The 18,625-nt window shown below is 40.0% G+C and overlaps 2 protein-coding genes across 3 annotated transcripts; both read right to left on the bottom strand.

Annotated features, from left to right (window-relative positions):
- Nucleotides 1-279: 279 nt before the first annotated feature.
- On the bottom strand, nucleotides 280-6,196 carry si:dkey-21c1.4 (uncharacterized protein C17orf80 homolog). 2 transcript variants are annotated; one of them, XM_056365725.1, is made up of 5 exons: nucleotides 5,897-6,196; nucleotides 3,400-4,827; nucleotides 2,694-2,804; nucleotides 1,562-1,682; nucleotides 280-1,446 (listed from the first exon to the last, which is right to left on the bottom strand). In XM_056365725.1, exons 1-5 carry the CDS (start codon nucleotides 5,904-5,906, stop codon nucleotides 1,440-1,442), a joined length of 1,677 nt encoding a protein of 558 aa, XP_056221700.1. In that variant the 5' UTR covers nucleotides 5,907-6,196; the 3' UTR covers nucleotides 280-1,439. The 2 variants fall into 2 exon arrangements, with proteins under 2 accessions (XP_056221700.1, XP_056221699.1); XM_056365724.1 differs by having other exon boundaries at nucleotides 1,566-1,682; nucleotides 5,897-6,194.
- Nucleotides 6,197-6,939: 743 nt separating this feature from the next.
- LOC130162278 (guanine nucleotide-binding protein subunit alpha-13-like) lies at nucleotides 6,940-18,435 on the bottom strand. The gene is made up of 5 exons (XM_056365964.1): nucleotides 17,711-18,435; nucleotides 16,247-16,473; nucleotides 12,626-12,676; nucleotides 10,648-10,848; nucleotides 6,940-9,376 (listed from the first exon to the last, which is right to left on the bottom strand). The coding sequence occupies exons 1-5, from the start codon at nucleotides 17,991-17,993 to the stop codon at nucleotides 9,005-9,007; spliced, it is 1,134 nt and encodes a 377-aa protein (XP_056221939.1). The 5' UTR covers nucleotides 17,994-18,435; the 3' UTR covers nucleotides 6,940-9,004.
- Between the last annotated feature and the right edge of the window lie 190 nt (nucleotides 18,436-18,625).

An 18,625-nucleotide genomic window follows, 5' to 3' on the forward strand; every position in this document is an offset into this window, starting at 1 on the left:
GTAGGGACATGTCCAGTGTTGGTAAAACATTGTTATCTGGATGCATATCAGCGTCTGAGGGCCTGGTAGGAACATACTGTGCTTTTTCTCCCCTACTTTCAGTGCAGATTTGTTGTTTCTGCCTCCATTTCTGCCTCACTGTTGTTGTTTTTTTTTGTCTCACTTGATTTGTATAGTTTGCTGTTTTGTACAAAATTGAAAAGTGAAACACAAAATATTTATAATTTTGTATGGAGAAAAAAAAAAGAATGTTAAAAAAAAAAAAAACACACGAGAAAATGGAAATTATTTTTTATTGTGTTGGCCAAGAAGCGGCGTCAGGAAAAATCGTTACAAAAATACTGTCATTTCTTCATTTGTAGCTAATGTGTGTTCACTACAGCAGCAAGGAGAGTCAACAATAAATTCATACAATACAAAGAATACAATAACAAACTGGTCCAGTCCGGCTGAGAACCTCCTTCAGTGTCCCTCCATTACCATTCTGTGAGTGTTCACACACAGACACACAGCCTGAGCATGCATAATAACATCATGTGACAGGGGGAAAACATTTCCAAGGAAAAACAGATTTGCGTTCCCTCTGCTCCACAGATAGGATCTTTTCATGGATACTGATGTCGGGATGTTTCGCATGTTTTTCATGTTTTTCTACATCTGTGCTCCCAGAGAAAGATTTTATCTGGTTAAAAACTGTTGGTTCCCTTTAATCCTCTCATGGAAGCCAGCACCGATGCCTCTGCACAAAGGAGCTAAGAAAACTCTGCATAGCAAACATTGTACTGCCCAGCCCTTTTGGTTTTTGTTAACACGACCCAACAATGACACCTAGTGGAGCTCCTGGGACTCACACTTAAACACATGGACACAGATCTCTCATCAGGAATTGAAACTATTTTGATAAATTAATTAAAAAGTAATTTTAGTAGCTTTCTTGTTCACATTTCCCTTCGTAAACTAAACTAAAACACATAGCAAGCTAAATAAAATAAATAAATAAATAAATGTGAAATGAAACTCAAACATGTCTTAATTTGCATAACCTGCAGTGTCGTGTCGTGTCGTGTCGTGCCCGCAGGCTTTCAGATGCCCTTTTCGGGTGCAAGTCAAATGAGAATGAAACTACCAGTATCACGATGACAATTCCTCTGGTGGTTGAAGGGATGGTTTGACAGTTTGGGAAATTCGTTTTCTGGCAGACAGTTAGATGAGAAGACTGATACCACTCCCATGTTTGTCAGTTAAATATAAATCTGCAGCCTGTCAGTTTAGCTTAGCATAAAGACTGGAAACAGGGGAAGCAGCTAACAATCTGCCTACCAGCACCTCTAAAGCTCATGAAGCTTGAAAGCTGACCTCCTGCCACAGCTGTTGTTTCCACATTCAGTCTCACTTGTCCACACATCTTCCCTTGACCTTAGTGGTACTTCCTCCAGCGATCACGCTCTGGGAACAAAACAAAACAAAACAAACAAAAAAAACAAAAAAAACAGCAGCGTGCTCAGTCATCTCTTAAATCCAGATCAATTACATTGAGCAATACTGAACGCGATCCACTCACTTACTTATATGAGGGTAACTCCAGATGTAGCTGAGCACACAGTATCCTGCCACCAGCATGCCCAGCCCACCCACACCACCTTTCCGCACGTCAATGTACCTCCTGTAATACCAGTGCCAGCCTGCGGGGAGCACAGAAGAGCAGGAGAGGGAACACATACATGTAAAACTTCACACGGAACGTCACTGAGGACATAAGGGGAACAGTTAGACATCTTGGAAATAGGGTTCTTCACTCAACACATCAAGAATCGTCACATCACTGTGGTAAATATGTGCCAGCAGCCGGTTAGCTTAGCATTAAGACTAGAAACAGTCACAAAGGTAATAAAATTCACCTCCCAGCACGATATGTTAACGATATGTCATATCTCCTTTGTTGTTGATTGTTTTTATGGTTTTATCGAGAGCTGCTTGGCTGGGAGCTCTGACTTGCTTGAATTTCATCAAGTCTCCCTACAAAGAAGTGACCCTCAGTAAAACTCCAAAGTTGGTCTGGATTAAACACTATTTAACGTGTGAATTTGTGAAGATTAGAGCTGATGGTAGTTCCCTTGACCCTCTGAGGTCTGAGGCTATTTTCCCGATGCCACTTTATTTCTTAAGGTACTTGCAAATAAGATAATCACTATAATGAGGCCCCTTTGTGATTCTCTTTACACTGTGCAAAGAGTTCATTTGTCCCAAATGCCGAAAAATTGAAGCCCAGTTTCTCAAAATTCTTCAGATCTCCTGTGAAAACAAATTTACTGATGTGGATGAAATGTTTTGGTGCTTGAAATGTGTTTACCAAAGTCTTAGTTTCAAAAAAATAGTGCAACATGTGAGTATAACAGTAGATAAATGTATAATAAATGCCTAAAATAAAAAGTGTTGTCTATCAATCTAATTTAACCAAATTTTAGAGGCCTGCTTTGAGGCCTTCTAGGTTTACTATGGCTATGAGTCATGTACAATCCCACAACAATATGAAACAGAAAGTGGAGGGTCTGCAGATTCTAACATTGAAACCATGTCGACCTCAGAGGGTTAAAAGCATAGAGGCAGAACAGAAATTCCCAAACAAGAGGCCTACAGGTAAATACAGTATAATACATATATTTATATTTGCGTGAGATTCGCTTGATATTCACCTCTTTGCACCATTTCCACTACGTCTCTTGGATGGCTGGGGGTTTTGCAGGCCAGCCACTCAGGTAACTCCCTCAGTCTCACCTGTCCGAGACTCCGCGGTGACACGGCACCTGCCAGGAATCAGCACACTGACGTATGAGCACGCACTCAAAACACATCCTCTTTCATTTCACTAGGGCTGAGTATCGAGTGAAATTTTTTACAATGCTAGCGCTGATTGCCTTTTGATACTGAAACAAAAACAATGCTCTCCTCTCTTCTCACTTTGAGGGACACAAACATGTTTTTTTCTGCTTTTTCAAAATGTAACTAAAGAACCCGAAGTTCTCTAAACTGATCAATGTTGTTGAATTTACCTGAATAAAAATGTGTAAAATGACTAAACTATCTTATCAATAAGTAAACAAGATCAGGACTGACACTAATGGTTATTTTCATTTTCGATTCATCTGCAAATTATTTTCTAGTTCTATAAAACATCAGAAAACAGTTTAAAAACCAGCCCAAAACCCCAAGATATTTAATTAAGATGAGGAGAATCGTCACACCTGAGAAGCTGGAACCATCAAACCTTTTGGCATTTTGGCTTGCAAAATAAAAGGTCAACTGTTTATTAAATTAGTTTAATTATTTGTCAGTCATTGCAGCTTTGAACAACATAACGAATCAGATAATACATTGGATGTCAGCTTTTCCTGTACTGACCTTCGGTTCGACTGTGAGCAGTGTTTTGTTTCCTGTCCTCAAGCTTCAACCCATCAGCAGCTCTCGCCGTCTCCACCCTCGCCGGCGGAGCTCGTGTGAGATGACTTGGAATCTGAAGGGGTGATGGTGATATTGAGAGGAGTTCTGTCATGGGACGACCCACCTTCAGCCCCTCATTCATGCCGACCGCACGTGGATGGGGTGTAGCTTGAGGCGACAGATGGCCGGAGAGGACGGGAGGTGCGGGGAAGGTTGGTCTGGGCTGAGAGGAACCGTCATGTTGCAGAGGGATTAAAGACGTTTCTTTAGACTTCTGACTTTTTTTCTGAACTGACTGCAGCTCCAGATGTGCTGAAGTGACGCTGGGGAACTGGTCTGACAGAGTTTTCGTTGTTACCAAGCAGTTTACAACGTCTTTTTGCTTCTCTGCTGGAGCCATTACTGGACTGAGACTAGTATCAAGTCTGGTTTTGCTGCTTAGGTTGTCAGTAGTTTCAACCTGGCTCGGGATCCTCCCCTTGCTGGACTGTGTGGTGCTTTTAGCTCGGCCTAACGTGGCTTTAACATCCTGGATGATAATCTTGGCCTGGTGACCACTTCCGGATTTTAAGAACATCTTACTCACAGATAAATCCTCCATTTCCTCTTTGTTGTCCACCCAGACGTTGTCTCTTCCTTGGGATCTTGTGCTACTTTCATTTATTTCAGAATCCAGAGAGTGAGAGTCAGTGTCTTTGGTTGTGGAAAGAGATTGTGCAGCCCTCTTTGTCTTTGACACCTTCTTTTTAGAGACATCTTTGGGTTTAGTGTCTGTGGATGGAGGGGCAAAACTGGCGTTGTCGGGAATAATGCTGGTCTCCGTCTGTGCTGTGGTTCTTGACTTTAGAGCATCTGAACCTGACGGCAGGCCTCCTGCGGCAGATCTGCTTCTTTCCAGTGATCCCTTAGTAACTTGGTCGGACTTTGCAGCTTCTATCAGAGCAGGGAGACTTTTCTTTTTTGGTTTGGAGATGGTGGGAGAGGGAGACAGAGATATGGCTGGGGAGGAGATGAGGGAGGAGGCGGTGGTGGCCATCTTGATTTGTTCGGACAGCTTCTGTTTCTTCTTCTTAGTTGACGGTGGAAGTGGTCTAGGACTCGGGGACAGCGACTGTGACAAAGACGATGTGTTCTCGCTCTTAAAAGGCGCTGCAGGTGATGACACAGCAGACACCTTTGTCCTCTTCTTTGACTGCGGACTTGCCGCCGTTGACAGTGTCCCCTCTGCCGTTGGTTCAGAGGAACCTGCAACCAGCTGAGAAGGTGATGTCGTCTGATCCCTTCTGACATGACGTTCGGTCGGAGGTGTTTTGGAGTTCGCTGCTGCCTTGCAATGTGGCAGGTGACTCTTCAACCTCTTATACGTTTTCCCGCAGAATGGACAGACCTCTGTGTGGACAAAACAGTGACAGAGCAGCACCACTTTCTTTATTAATCAATGGTTACTTTCCAAAAATGTCAAATATTTCCTGTTTCTTGTGTCTCAAATGTGAGGATTTGATGCTTTTCTTTGTCGTACATGATAGTAAACTGAATGTATTTGGATTTTAGATAAGAGATCTGGAGGCATCACCTTGGTCTGTGGGAAATTATAACAAGCATTTGTCACGATTTACTGTCATTTTATGAACAAAATAATTAATCAAGTCAGCCTTCTCATTGTTAATGAAAATAATCATTAGTTAAGTCCCTGTTCACACTGTCTGTTTTGTCTGACCAGACTAAAATACAAAGATATTCAGTTTACTATCTCACATATGACAAAAAAAAATCATCACACTAGAGCTGACACAAAAAAATTTAATTGAAGTTGTTTTTCAAGCAAGATTAGTGAAGAAAAAACAAGTATTCTCTCTCTGTTTTTCTGTGTCCTGTATAATTGCAAACTTAATATTTTTGGGTGTTTGGACTTTTGGGCGAACAAAGCGAGACATGTGGAGACATCCTGTCTGGCTGTGTGGAGCATTTTTTTGATTGACTTTGATTGCATTATGACTCATGATCAACTGACACTGAAAATAGTTGTTGCTACCTAGTCAGACTCAAAACCGCACGGTTGAGAAGCTGGAACCACAGAGGGTTTTCGTATTTCTGTTTGAAAAAAGACTGAAATGACAGATCAGCAACCAAAATAGTTGCCACTACACTATTACTCCACTTCTGCTTTCAGTTCTAAATATGTACAAATTCATAATACTGTGGAATACTAAAATCTGATTGTGAATAAATGTACAGTATGTGTTATTTATTGCTTGACGCACGTGTGGGCTGACCTTGGAGCTGAAGGAAAAGTGCAGCTGGAACTTATTCTACTGCAGATTCTAGTCTATTCAATCACTCAGGAGTATGAATCCCAACATAAACAACTCAAACACATGGAATATTGATCGTGATTAGATCACGTGATATTTACGTATGTTTTTTTTTTTTGTGAATGACAAACGTTTATGTAACTTACCGGAGCTCATCTTGAATGCGTGTGTCAAACAGCCAATCAGGGTGAAGCATGTTCCACAGCTTTGAACAGAAAAGTTGTATTAGCGGTAATATTAATGTAAAGTTTCACCAATGATCACATTAATGCGCAGTGGTGTCACTTTTTGTGAGACAACTTTTCCCTGTCGCGGATGAACTGTTGCAGTATGGAGGCAAAGACCCTTTGGGTAGCTCGTCAGGAGCCTGAGTGTAACACAAACACACAACACAATCGCAAAATTGGGTCTCAAAAATTGCTGTATGTTTCATAAGGGGGGACCAGAGAGACGCGTTATAACGGGACCTGTCAGACACATTGTATCAGCTAGTGAAAGTGTTGTAGGAACATGTGGTGATCTGTTCAGTCAGTGGGTGTGGTGCGCGCACTTGGTTGAGATGATTCACCCTCATCTACTTCCGTCTTCGCGTAAACCCCCGAAAATACCAGTAATTTGTTGGCGATGTTCGTCAAATTTCCCACTAAAATCTTTCGAATTTCCGGTGGAGGGGTATTTGATTTGTTCACAGCAGTTTTCACCACATTACCTGAATAAACAAGAAAAACACGGTTTCGTTGAGCAGGAGAAACATGTCCTTGGTAGTGCTGCTGGCCCATTATGTATTTACATTAGATTTTATTTTAACAAGATTCTGAGCTCAAGATCCACTTACTGTCGGTGAAGCTCCTCTGCTGTCATGCTCTTTCAGTATTTGTATTACGGAGGCCAGGAATCAAGTTTCACTTTCCATCTCATAGGAATTTTCTTCAAAAAGTTAGAAAGAATTATCATTATATTTAAAATGAAATAATAAGAAATGGATTTGTCTTATTGAAAGATACAGATACACACATATTAAATAACATTTATTTAAAAGATATTTTTGACCTTGTACCTCCCCATTTAACTGTGCAAATTTATCCAAAGACTGTTAAGGTCAAGTCTACATTTCATGCACAAATACAAATTTGTTTGCATATTTTGGGGCATATACTTAATAACGTGTAATAAACAAAGAGGAGCCTAATTTCATTAGAAAAGTGTATTTATTGAGAGGGTTAGAGTGGCATGAGACTTGACACAGGAATGAATTTCATAAAGGCGATGAAAAAGTTACACAAAAATACATCTACATGAAAAATGTCATCTTCATTGGAAAAGCAGTGATTTGAAACACATTCAGCATGGGAAAAAAATATGCCATTTCTACAACCATTTACATATAAGGAGATAAACCTGAATATTATTTACATGGCAACAGATTACAGTATGTACACAGCCAGGACTGGAAGCAAACAGAAGCTCACAGGAGCTTTATTTTTGTAGGAAAACTACAGTCTGTCGATGTGAACAGAGTCAAGAAAGCATGGGGTGATTTGGCAGAGAAACAGAGATTTTAACAGTCCCTGGAAGTTGTCCTCTAACAAAGATTGGCCCCCTACAGAATACAGTCGCTGACAAAAGTATTCAACTCCAGTGGCTTTTTTTTCTCTACAATTTCAAAACGTGTTTTAAAAAGGGAAGTCCTAAACAGCACAAGATTACATGTAAAAAAGTTTTTATTTTTTAGAGACGCCTGGAGTCAGTGCCAACACAGAAATTCTCACATGACTGGTTACATCTTACCATAGCAATGTTGGTTACAGTATATTCAGACGATCTAGAGCAAATCTCTGTACATCTATTAACAGACATTCATCATTCAGGCAACAGGGGAGGTCTGTCCCTTTACAAGGCATCTAATCAGAGATGAAAACAAAGAGAGACAGGGGCGGGGGGAGGGTTCTGGGCCAACGATCAGGGGTCAAAGCCAGGAGGATACAGTACCAAACACCACCCAGCTAACTGTACTGAGGCCTGGCTGAGTCTCACTGCTCTGCCACCCAGATAAAGATTAGATTATTCAGTTAGTTCACCGACAATGACATCAGCATTAACGCTGGTTTTGATTCAACCCTGAGAAAACAGTGGACTGCATGTTCACTTGCTGGCACAACTGCCTAATGTGCCAAATGAAGGTATTCTACCCTCTAAACGACAATCTAAAGGACAACTTGCATGGAAACTTGCATCTTAATTATCTGTTAAAGGAAGTTAAGACTGGCTTTATTTCTGTAGAGACACAGGCACAAATGCAGGATTCAAACAGTGATTTGTCTATAAGACATTATATGGAAAGGCATTGTAGGTTCAGTCTTACACTTTTATAGCAGTTTTCCACAGACAAGGTGCCAGTGCTGGAGCCATTTTCCACATCAAATCTTTAACCGTTCTGAGCGCGTTCTCCATCCATGAAGTGGTCCTTGTCCCGGCAAAACTGGCTCCATGCCGGCACTTAAGACCTGCTGATGCTGACCCAAAAAAACAGATAATTGGGAAGGGAAGAGGGAGGAATGGTGCTGCCATATGAGAAAAAAAAGGACAATTGTGCAGTCTCCAGATCATCAGCAACCCTCCATAGACTACAGGGGCTTTGAAACAATGTTCATAAAGCAGCACAGGAGAGTGCAACTGAAATAATGGAGTGATTTTGGACTAGATGAATTCAGTGCTTGGACACAAACTGCCAAATCAACTCTGGCAAAGATAATCTTTGTACATTTTGACCGTCTAACTTATTTGCTTACTTGTTGTTTCAACAAAGTACTTAATTCACCATGGTTATTTCCTGTTTGTTGCTTGGTAAGTTATGTATATGTCCAGTTTTTCCACAGCCAGACACTGGCATTGGTGCCAGCACCGGCACCTTGTGAGTTGAAAAGCCCTAGCAAGTCTTGTGCTGTAAGGCAGAGCTCAGGCCAGAGGAAAAGCAGCAGAGGATCAGATGTCATCCAACATCCAAACCGCCTGCTTGTCTTTATTTTTTTTACCACAGACGATCTGCCCTACTAACTCATTCCCCTACCAAACCCTGAACTAACAAGAAGGCCAACTCTTCAAAAGAGGAGCGTAAAAACTAATATAAAAACGGCTGAAGAAGAATGCTGACGTCTACCGGATTCTTCTGAGGCTGGTCTCTCCCACGTCCTCTTCAGGAGCGAGGGGGAGGTTTGTCTCCATTCAGGTCCTCTACTTTCACAGGTTGACAGGGGTCATTGGAGCATGAGTTGTTTCAGATTGTCATGGAGGATGGTGTCCTTGACGTCCCGGAACACCAGCCTGATGTTCTCCGTGTTGATGGCTGTGGTGAAGTGGTGGTACAGTGGCTTCTGGGTGGCGTCTCGTCTCTTGGCCCGGAAGCACTCCACCATGAACGCCTGGATTTCCGGCAGGCTGTGCTCCGGCCCGGTGTAGTCAGGAAAGTAGTCCTTGAGCGGAACGCTCTTCACCTTCTCCTCCAGTAGGTCTGTCTTGTTGAGGAAGAGGATGATGGAAACGTTGATGAAGACGCGGTTGTTGACAATGGTCTCGAAGATGTTGAGCGATTCACGCAGTCGATTAGTTTGCCTGTCCTCCATCAGCACCTGTGTATGACAACAAAAGGGATTAAATACAATTACTACTGCTAGTACTAGTGCTGTAGTTATTGCACTTGCAGACAGAAATGAATGGCATCCTAGCAAACAGTGCCACCTAAAGATCAAATGCTTTTTAAATTCTGCATGGTACATCCTGTCAGATCTTAATGGCCTTTGTGTGAGTTGAGATTGCTACAGTATTCGTATTTATACCAATCTGTGCTCAATTTCATTGCAGTGAACCAAGTCTATTTTGCTCTAAGTCTTATCACATGCAGGACAAAAATCCTTAAGTGTCAGTTCCATATTTGGCAATGGGCCAGTTTTTGCCTCTTAGTTAGACGTTGCTGGTTGAGTCCAGCCTGTTGATATATACAGCCCATAGTGTTGGTATGGTGCACACAAATGAGGAACAAGAGCTGGAAGAGCCTCACTTGTCATTTACATTCACTGGCTGCAAGCACTGCAGTTTGAATGTGCCAGCACTGTTGAACTGAAGATGGGTATATCTGTGTAAACACTTCAAAAATGCAAATTCATTTGAGACAGCATCATCTAAGTATGTCTATTACAGGGACAAGCAAAAAACTGACTGGAGGCAAGCCCCTCTCCCCTCAGTATTCATGCAGTTTCTGACTGTGGATTCAGACAGACTTAAAGCAACAGAAACCAGTGACAAAGAAATGTGTTTTGCTGCAGATGTGTAACTATACTCTGCTGTGGAGAATATGGAACAGCTCAAAAGGCATATACTGTTCCATATAGGGCTCAAGTGATACATCAGCTGGGTGGACTTTATCACAGATATAGATATATATAGATTTTTATAAGCCACAAATATCAATATCGATATCGACCTTTTAATTATGAGTTGGGATCTACTTGCTTCATGTGGTCATTTCAGTTCATCTGTTGTGCAACTTCTACAAACACAATTTTAATATGTACATTAACAAATATAAAACAGAGACGTTATCTTGTGGCCATTTCTACTGTTTTCACTGCTCTACTGAAAACATACCAAACCCTGACCCCAAAACTGAGATTCCTATCAAACCATAATTCTGTTTTCCTTTGAGTAAACATGAAAGATCATCTCATTGGCCATTGAGCTGTTGCTATTTAAATTCATAGAACCTCTCAATTTTGGGGCTGGTTGGGTGGGGGAGTATGTTCTTAGCCTGTATTTGCAGTTTAGCGAAGAAAGACAAGGAAGTCACGCGACAAACCACCAACCTAAAATTAGATGCTATGGCAAACCAGCGACGTATTTTCACCTGATCATATTCAGAGGAGGAGACGAGGAAGAGGATTGAGGTGACAGAGTCGAAACACTCAAACCAGCGTCTTCGTTCTGAGCGCTGCCCGCCGACGTCCACCATCTTGAAGGGAACATTCTTGATTTCAAAATCATACTCGTGGATGCCTTTGGTGGGTTTACGGGCCAGCAGGATGTCTTGTTGACTGGGCAGATAATTCTGGAGGAGAGATGGAAAGAAACAATGAATAAATATCTTCATATATAGAAGATGAATATGAGAAAAAAATAAAAACTATTTGTAACCATTTGATAGCTTTGATTTCTTACTCTTCCACATTTGGTCAAAGAATACCACCAAAACCACGCGCTACTGTATAAATTTCCCCTTACAAGAGGAAGCAACTGAGCATGTAGACGAAGAAGAAAAGAAATGGCAAACAAAAACATATTCCAGCAGAAAGTTTGCACCTAGATCTTGGGCCTAGCTCTCCAACAAAATATCATTCAGGTAAGGTAAAGACATGGATATCGGTAATGTGTTATCTTGTTTTAGTCTATTATGAAGAAACATTTCGTTTGAAACAGACACATTTGATGCAGGTTTTCAATCATCGTAAAGGAAAGGGCTTGAACAACCTAATCATCTTCCTAGAGATGACACATTCATGAGCTTTAAGGAAATCACAGCAAAATCACAAGGAAATACTTAAAACATTTTTTTTCCCCAAATGTGGAGCTTTATTTTTTCTTTATACCGGAAAGCCTCGTACTTTCATCTTTGCACTGGTAGAGGTTTAACATTGTTAGTTTATAACTGGCTTCTATCTGTTTCTACTGAAACCTCAGTCTAAACTTAGAGCCTGGAAATTTCTACTGATGATTCCAGGGAAGCTTGTGTTGAGGCTCAGACACAAACAATGCTTCAGTACAACTGAACAAGCATCTGTTAAGCTAAATAAATATAATGACAATATTTCTGATGTTTTTTAAATGTTAAGAGTCTTGTGGTACTTTCATTTATTGCTTGAGAAGGTTATTAGTATTTCCTATATAAAACAAACACATTTATGCCAGCTAATTAGCATAAATAATCAGTATATAAACATTTAATGAAGGCTTTATAAACACACTATAAGTAAGTAAGTTAAGTGTTTTCTTAAAGTACAAATTTATCAACAACTGTAACTCCACCTGTGGACGGCCATAAGTGTAAGCTGCTGTATAAACAGATGATGAATGACAATAAAGTAAAACAGTTGTAATAATATAAAATATGTCTTAATAGCAGAATTTGTACAGTTCACAGTACTGTACAATAATAAACACTTAAAACCTGTGACCTGGAACTTGATAAGCACCATAACATAGATAGATGGATTAACAAATTGAAAATGATGAATTCATTTTGGTTCATTTAAGTTTTAGCTAAAATTTATACTTTATAACTTTAGAAATCTATTACAAGACAATGTGCTTCCTGGGTACTGTAACTAGCAGTAGTGACAGTCTTTACTACAGGTCTGATAGTGAGAACTAAAACTCAAAAACAGGACTGAATCTACTATTGGAACAATCCCACTTTTAGTTTATAGTGGTATAATGTTTCCTGACAGATATAACTAACACTACAACCTTTATTTAAGACTTTTATAATTAAATTTAAGACTTTTCATTACATGCTAAAAGCATTTTTTAGGAAACTGGACTCTACACTTATAAGACTTTTAAAGACCTGGAATTACCCTGATATTATATCTATTAGTACTTTGTCAAAACTTCCCAAACCAACAACACTGATGTAATACAATGACCAGTTGTTTCATGGCTAAATGGTCAGTTAATATGAGCTTCTTCACCACAATGTCAGCATTTTCCCTGATGAACAACCATCTTAGCCGTTTGTCAGCTAACCTTAAATTGTCTAGACGTTGCAATATTGACTATAACATGTCCACGTCTGATTATAACAATCAGTGCAGGCAGAAACAACTTACCAGCTCGCCGAGCTTATCCAGATTATCCAAGAAATACTTCACTGACTCACCCTGCGAAAGGACAGAGGAGGAATTTCTGTTAATTCTACACAATTAATTAGATTCAGTAATTTTCATCTTAAACACCACAATGCACATTTACTAACTGCTATTACTGCATTCATTAGAACATACTTGTTGCTATTGTAGAGGCATGGAGCTATTGCGGGACAAAATCTCTGGTTAGCTGCCACACGAACACGCAGGTAATCTGTTTGTTTTCTCTTTCAAAAATGCGTGTCTGCCCGAGACCTGAGTCTGCTCTGAAGAATTGAAGCAGGATGCAAATTATTTGGTATTGCAGTAGACACGTGTTTGAAAGCGTGTCTTTGATCTCCACAGAAATGTGGCTAGATCTTTGAGAGTGTGTGTGAAGGGGGTGTTTTTTCTAGGCCGTTCTGACGCTGTTCATGCGCTATTAGTGCAAGCCTAGACATGAGGCTGCCAAGACTGAGATGCATTCCTTTATCTGTGAGTGTGTGTGTCCTGTTCTCAACATAAACTAAAAACTGACTGCAAAAAAGCAAAAGGCATTTTCCTTGTCATCTTTCCTGTGACCCACAGTGTCAGCAAGCGATTTCAGTGGATCGTTTTGCATGTATTTTGCGTCAATGAGACAGTAACCCATGACATATGCAATAAAATTCAAATCTTATCTGTAGTAGTGATTGTTTGGGTTGTATTTCTGTGTGCTAATGCCACGTACCAGCCATTTCCTGCACTGTAAGCTGCTGTACTCACCTTTTGATCCCTTAAAAAACTAACCTGACCTGAAAAACCTGTGTGCATGTGAGTGTGTGTGTGCACGTGGGATATGTATGCAAGGCTTAGATTACACAAGGGAGGAGCTGAATGGCATGGTGCTGCGGTGAGGACTACAGAGACAAGAGTTACCTTTCTGTGAAGCTAATTTTAATTCAGGTCATAGTTCTGGCTTCATATGAGTAAAGAAGCTCAAATTCGCATGGACTGGTGGTTTTGAAATAGTCAAAAATCACTGAGATGAATAAAAAAAAAGAATTAAAAAAAGGATAAGAGACAAAAGGACAGCAATCACTCTGAGATCTGTTTGTTATTAAGCATGACAGTGCCTGCAGTTGATATGAATGTGCTGTAAAAGCAAAACTGAAACATAACGTTATATAACGTCAATACGTCATTTGTATCGTAACCACTTAAAATGTTTTTGGATCTATAGTGTTTTTGTGACTTAATGTTAGTACGTGTTACTAAACTGACAAAAAACAAAAAAAAAAACAAAAAAAAAAACAATCAGGTGAGAAGTGAGAGAAAATGTTTATATGAACAGTGTTCTACACAACGCGAGAGAATCCATGTGTGGTTTCAGTATGTACATGTTTTCTTAATGACAAATACAAGCGAGCCTGGAGGCGTGTGTGATTTGTGATGCAAATACTTAAAGAGCATGGTCAAAACACAATGGGGTGTATCTGCAGGCGGAGAAACAAATTAGTCCTCGCCAACAAGAGCAGGGAAAATTTAAACAGCCCCCAACAGAACAACTCTTCAGTGGCTGCTTCAGGTTTTTATGTGTGACAGGTTGTGTTGTTTTGGATCGCTCTTGCCCTGAGGTTTAAGATTTAATTCACGATTAGATTTAATATATGAAGGATGCAGATAATGATTATTTTCATTATTTATTAATCTGTTGTGTGTGTTTTTTTCAATAATTGTTCAATTGTTTGGGATGTAAAAAGTCAATTAAGTCAATTTCACACAGCCCAAAGTGAAATATATAAATTACGTGTTTTGTCTGATCAACAGTCCAAACTGCGAAAAATATTAACTTTACTATAATTTAGGACAAAGAAAAGCAGCATGTTTGGCATTTTTCCTTTATAAATGACATAATTACCAAAATAGTAGCGGATTAATTTTTTGTCTGTTGCCTAATCATTTCAGTCATGCACTATTCTCCAGTCTGTATTGCATTCACTGACTGAAAATAAGGTATGAGATTAAAAAGCATAACATGCAGACTTGTAAATATAAGAGTAAAAGCTGCAACATTTTTCTGGTGAATTGTTTAGTCTGTAAAATATCTAAATATCTATAAAGTATCACAAAATTTCCCAGAACTCAAGTTAACATCTTCAGTACCAAACTCAAAGATTTTTAATTTGTAATGATCTAAAACAGAGAAAAGCACAAATTCACATTCGATTGACTGGAACCAGCAAATATTTTTGGCATTTTTGCTTAACCGACGACACGGTTTATTAATTTTCTGTTCCACAAATAACCAACTATTTTAACTTTTGAATTTTCTTTTTATGTATAACTCTTTGTTTGTGGTTATAGATAGATATTTTATATTGTTTCATTTTGTATGCCCATGTTTAATGTTTGATTGAATATGTGTGTGTGTTTGTTTTCTGGTGTATATTTTTCACTGGTGTGTTATGTGCAAGTTATTTTACAACAGTATTAAAACAAACTCATTGTTTCCGTGCTAAATTAATATCCCTGATGACAGATTCAGAGGTGTAGTACATGTAAGTCACATTTTTTAAGCAAAAATGCCAAAAATTCATTGGTTTCAGCTTCTAAATTTTGCTAATTTTTGATTTCCATGATAATAAAAGTGAATATATTTTAAAGGGCTTTTTTCTTTTTTTTCTTCTTTTATTACAATTTTACAATAGTTAACCCCCACATGCACTGCAGAATGTGCATGTGTGTATCCTAGTACTTGTGTAACTTGAGGTGTGTGACAGTCTTACTGTTTGTGTGCAAATAACACTAAGTGTGAGAGCCAGGGCTCTGTTTGTAAGCATAAAGCTGTTTAACTACAGATCAACATTCCTGCTCTGATCACTCTTATTCCCCTCTCTGTCTGCACAACCAGTGTGTGTGTGTGTGTGTGTGTGTGTGTGTGTGTGTGTGTGTGTGTGTCTAGCAAAACGCCATTGAGAACAGTTCAGCCTTATTCAACTGACAGAAGAATTTTAATTTTCTGCTTTTGAGAGCAACTTGGAGAAGTGTGTCCCCTTTTCTCTCCTCAGTGAGGGGGCTCCTCAACAGCTGGACAATGTATAAAGTTTATGACATGACCTGACAGCTCACATAAAATAAGCAAATACAAGGCAGCATAATCAGGAATTTTTCAAACCACAGCAGGTTGTGAAAGTAATACCAGGCAAAATAAAAGCACAGAAAGGTCCCAGTAATTCTCGACCACAGCTGTGGTGTTATTCAGGGGCAAATGTCAGTATGTTAAAACGTGCATGCTGACAACCAAGGAGCGGGGAGAGGTGTAAACAGGAAGCTGACTCAATCACATGTCTCACAGCTTAACATAGAGAGAGGGAGCGACAGGACACAAAAATCAGAGTGAGAGATACGGGGAAAGAGGAAAGGGAGGATGAATTAAGAAGAAATTCAGTTTCACTTTCTATTTTCAAAGCTGTTTTCTCTGCCTTTCACCAGAAACCTCTTAACTGGATTGAGTTGTGTAATAAAACCACATAAAAAAATTCTTATCAGTGTTAGCTGGTACAAAAACTGGGCCACCATTATGCTTCAATAATGTTATATAAATGTGTATGTACATCCACCTACCAGCTGAAACTCCCTGCGACGATCAAAGGCGTTCTGTATACCCGAGTCCGCCCACAGAGCTTTGATCGCGGGCAGGTACTGCAAGAAGATTGATGTCTCCAGCTGCCCACTGGCCATCCTAGCCGACCGGGTATCGAACGCCATCAGGCTGTCTCCATACTGCTGGTTGCCCGGGTCGCCCCACGGGATGTGAAGCTTCTCCCGTGCGTCCACCAATACACGTACACCTGGAGAGGAAGTGAAGAGATCACTGTCAGTGAGGCCCACAGCTAGCATCTTAAAATCTAGCAGGACAGATATGAACAAAAGATAAAGTGGAATAGAGACTAGAGGAGCATGCCAATCGATAACACCACACCAGTATCCTATAAACCTGTTCTGTCTGACAAGTACTAGCATGGATGTAAAAATTGTGATTTTAAGGTATCACAGCCACAAGATAAACATTAACCACCGATATTTTATTCATTTTATCTATTTATCCAATACAATATTCACTCCTGCAACTAATGATTATTTGCAGTATTGATTAATCTGCCCATTATTTTCCATACAGTGAAAGATACCCGTTATTTTAAATGTCTTGTTTTGTCTGACCCACAGTCCATCCAGTTTATTCCAGATCCAGATCATTTGTGACAAAAAAAGCATAAATTCCTCATATCTGAGAAGCTAGAAACAATGTCAATCTTAAAATGATATTTTTGCTTAAAATTGAATTGAATATCACAATTAATTTTAGCTCGATCAATCAATTGATTACTTGTTGCAACCCTATTTACAAGAGTAATTATTAAAATACCCATGTTCTCCTATGGTGTCTGTACTAATAACTGAATTCACAAACAACAAAATGTACAGGGAGTGGACAGTGACAGCAACACTTCACCTTGCAAATGGTGCAAATCAATACATTTGTGAAACTTGCAATGATTTATATTACATTTTATATATTATAGGACTGTTGACCGGCACTGATTCAACTCTGTGGCTGTTTTAGGATAGTTTTGTTTGCCTTGGATTACAAAGTATTGTAAGATGTCCCTGTTATTTAGTGTACTCCCTGTACATACAAAGAGTGGACAAACAGGAACACATTACTACATAATGCAGTGGTGGGTTTACCCTCCATTAGCTTCATCCCTAGGTTAGTTGTTGAGCAACAAAACTTGCCTATGGCTCTTTGAACTGCTGGCTTGTGTGTAGCTATGATAAGCATTTAAAATATGTTATGTTATACGTCTTTGAACTCTTAAAAAAGAGGTTTAAGAAGAAACACGGTTCATATGGGTGTGCCGACAGCAGATGTAGACTGTTTATATATGTCCTCTCACCCAGCCCAGCGCTGCTAAACAGATGTGGAAACTTTCCCATCCATTTGCAGCGCCTTTCTGGGGCCTTTCAGTCGCAGCAGGACGGCTTTATTTCCCTTACTAATGTACCTGTCGTTTACAGAGCGGTTACCTTTAATAACGTTGCTGTAAATCGTGCCTCTGAACTCCTCTCGGGCTTGCTGGTCGAAGTCCTGGCCGTGGATGATCCGCATTTGTTTGAGGAAAGTCGACTTGCCGCTCTCGCCAGCGCCTAGCAGCAGGATCTTCACCAACCGTTTCACATACGGTTTCTCCCGGGAGAGACATCTGTCGATCTCCTTTGACTTTCGCAGCTGTTCGACCTCGCCGCTGTTGAGCAGGCAGACAGGTAGACAAACTTTTAACACGGACCTGGTCGGCAGGAAATCCGCCATGTTCGCACAAACTTCATCGATGCTAATTTGATGCGCGTTCTCGGAGCGCAGGCACGGGACCAAGCCCCTTCCCTAAACTCAGGAAGTAGTGCTGCTAACACTTTACCACCAATCTTAAACCACTTCACTGTTAACTCACACAAACGTAGCCTTTTATCTTAAGCTACGTATGTCTTGACACACACAAATTCGGTATAACTAACGCTAGCATATATGAGGTTCAAGTGAAAATATGTCAGTTGAAAGCCTGAATTTAGAACATTTTCAACTTTTAACTGTCTTAGCGATACAGTTGGCTAATTTACAACTAAAACGTTCCGGTTCTTAGTCATGTGTGACTCAATATAAATACTGCCGGTGTTTTTTTTTTTTAAATGGTCGTATCTAAAACGATCTAAAATGCAGTTAAATCGGAACACTACACTGGACTGGACTGGTGATACCACGTCGCTCTCTGCCGGTTCCCTTTGGTAACTGCGTCACACAGTTTGACCGTTAGAAAAAGCCCCGCTCTGATTGGTTGATTCTCCTCTTGCTTTAGATGTGTTGCCTTCATGGCCTGTTGGGACCGTGTGAATTTGTAATTTAACGTTCTCCAAAAGGTCAATAAAACTGGAAATGCGGACACAAAA

Source organism: Seriola aureovittata, chromosome 21, assembly GCF_021018895.1.
Source record: "Seriola aureovittata isolate HTS-2021-v1 ecotype China chromosome 21, ASM2101889v1, whole genome shotgun sequence".
NCBI lineage: Eukaryota > Metazoa > Chordata > Actinopteri > Carangiformes > Carangidae > Seriola > Seriola aureovittata.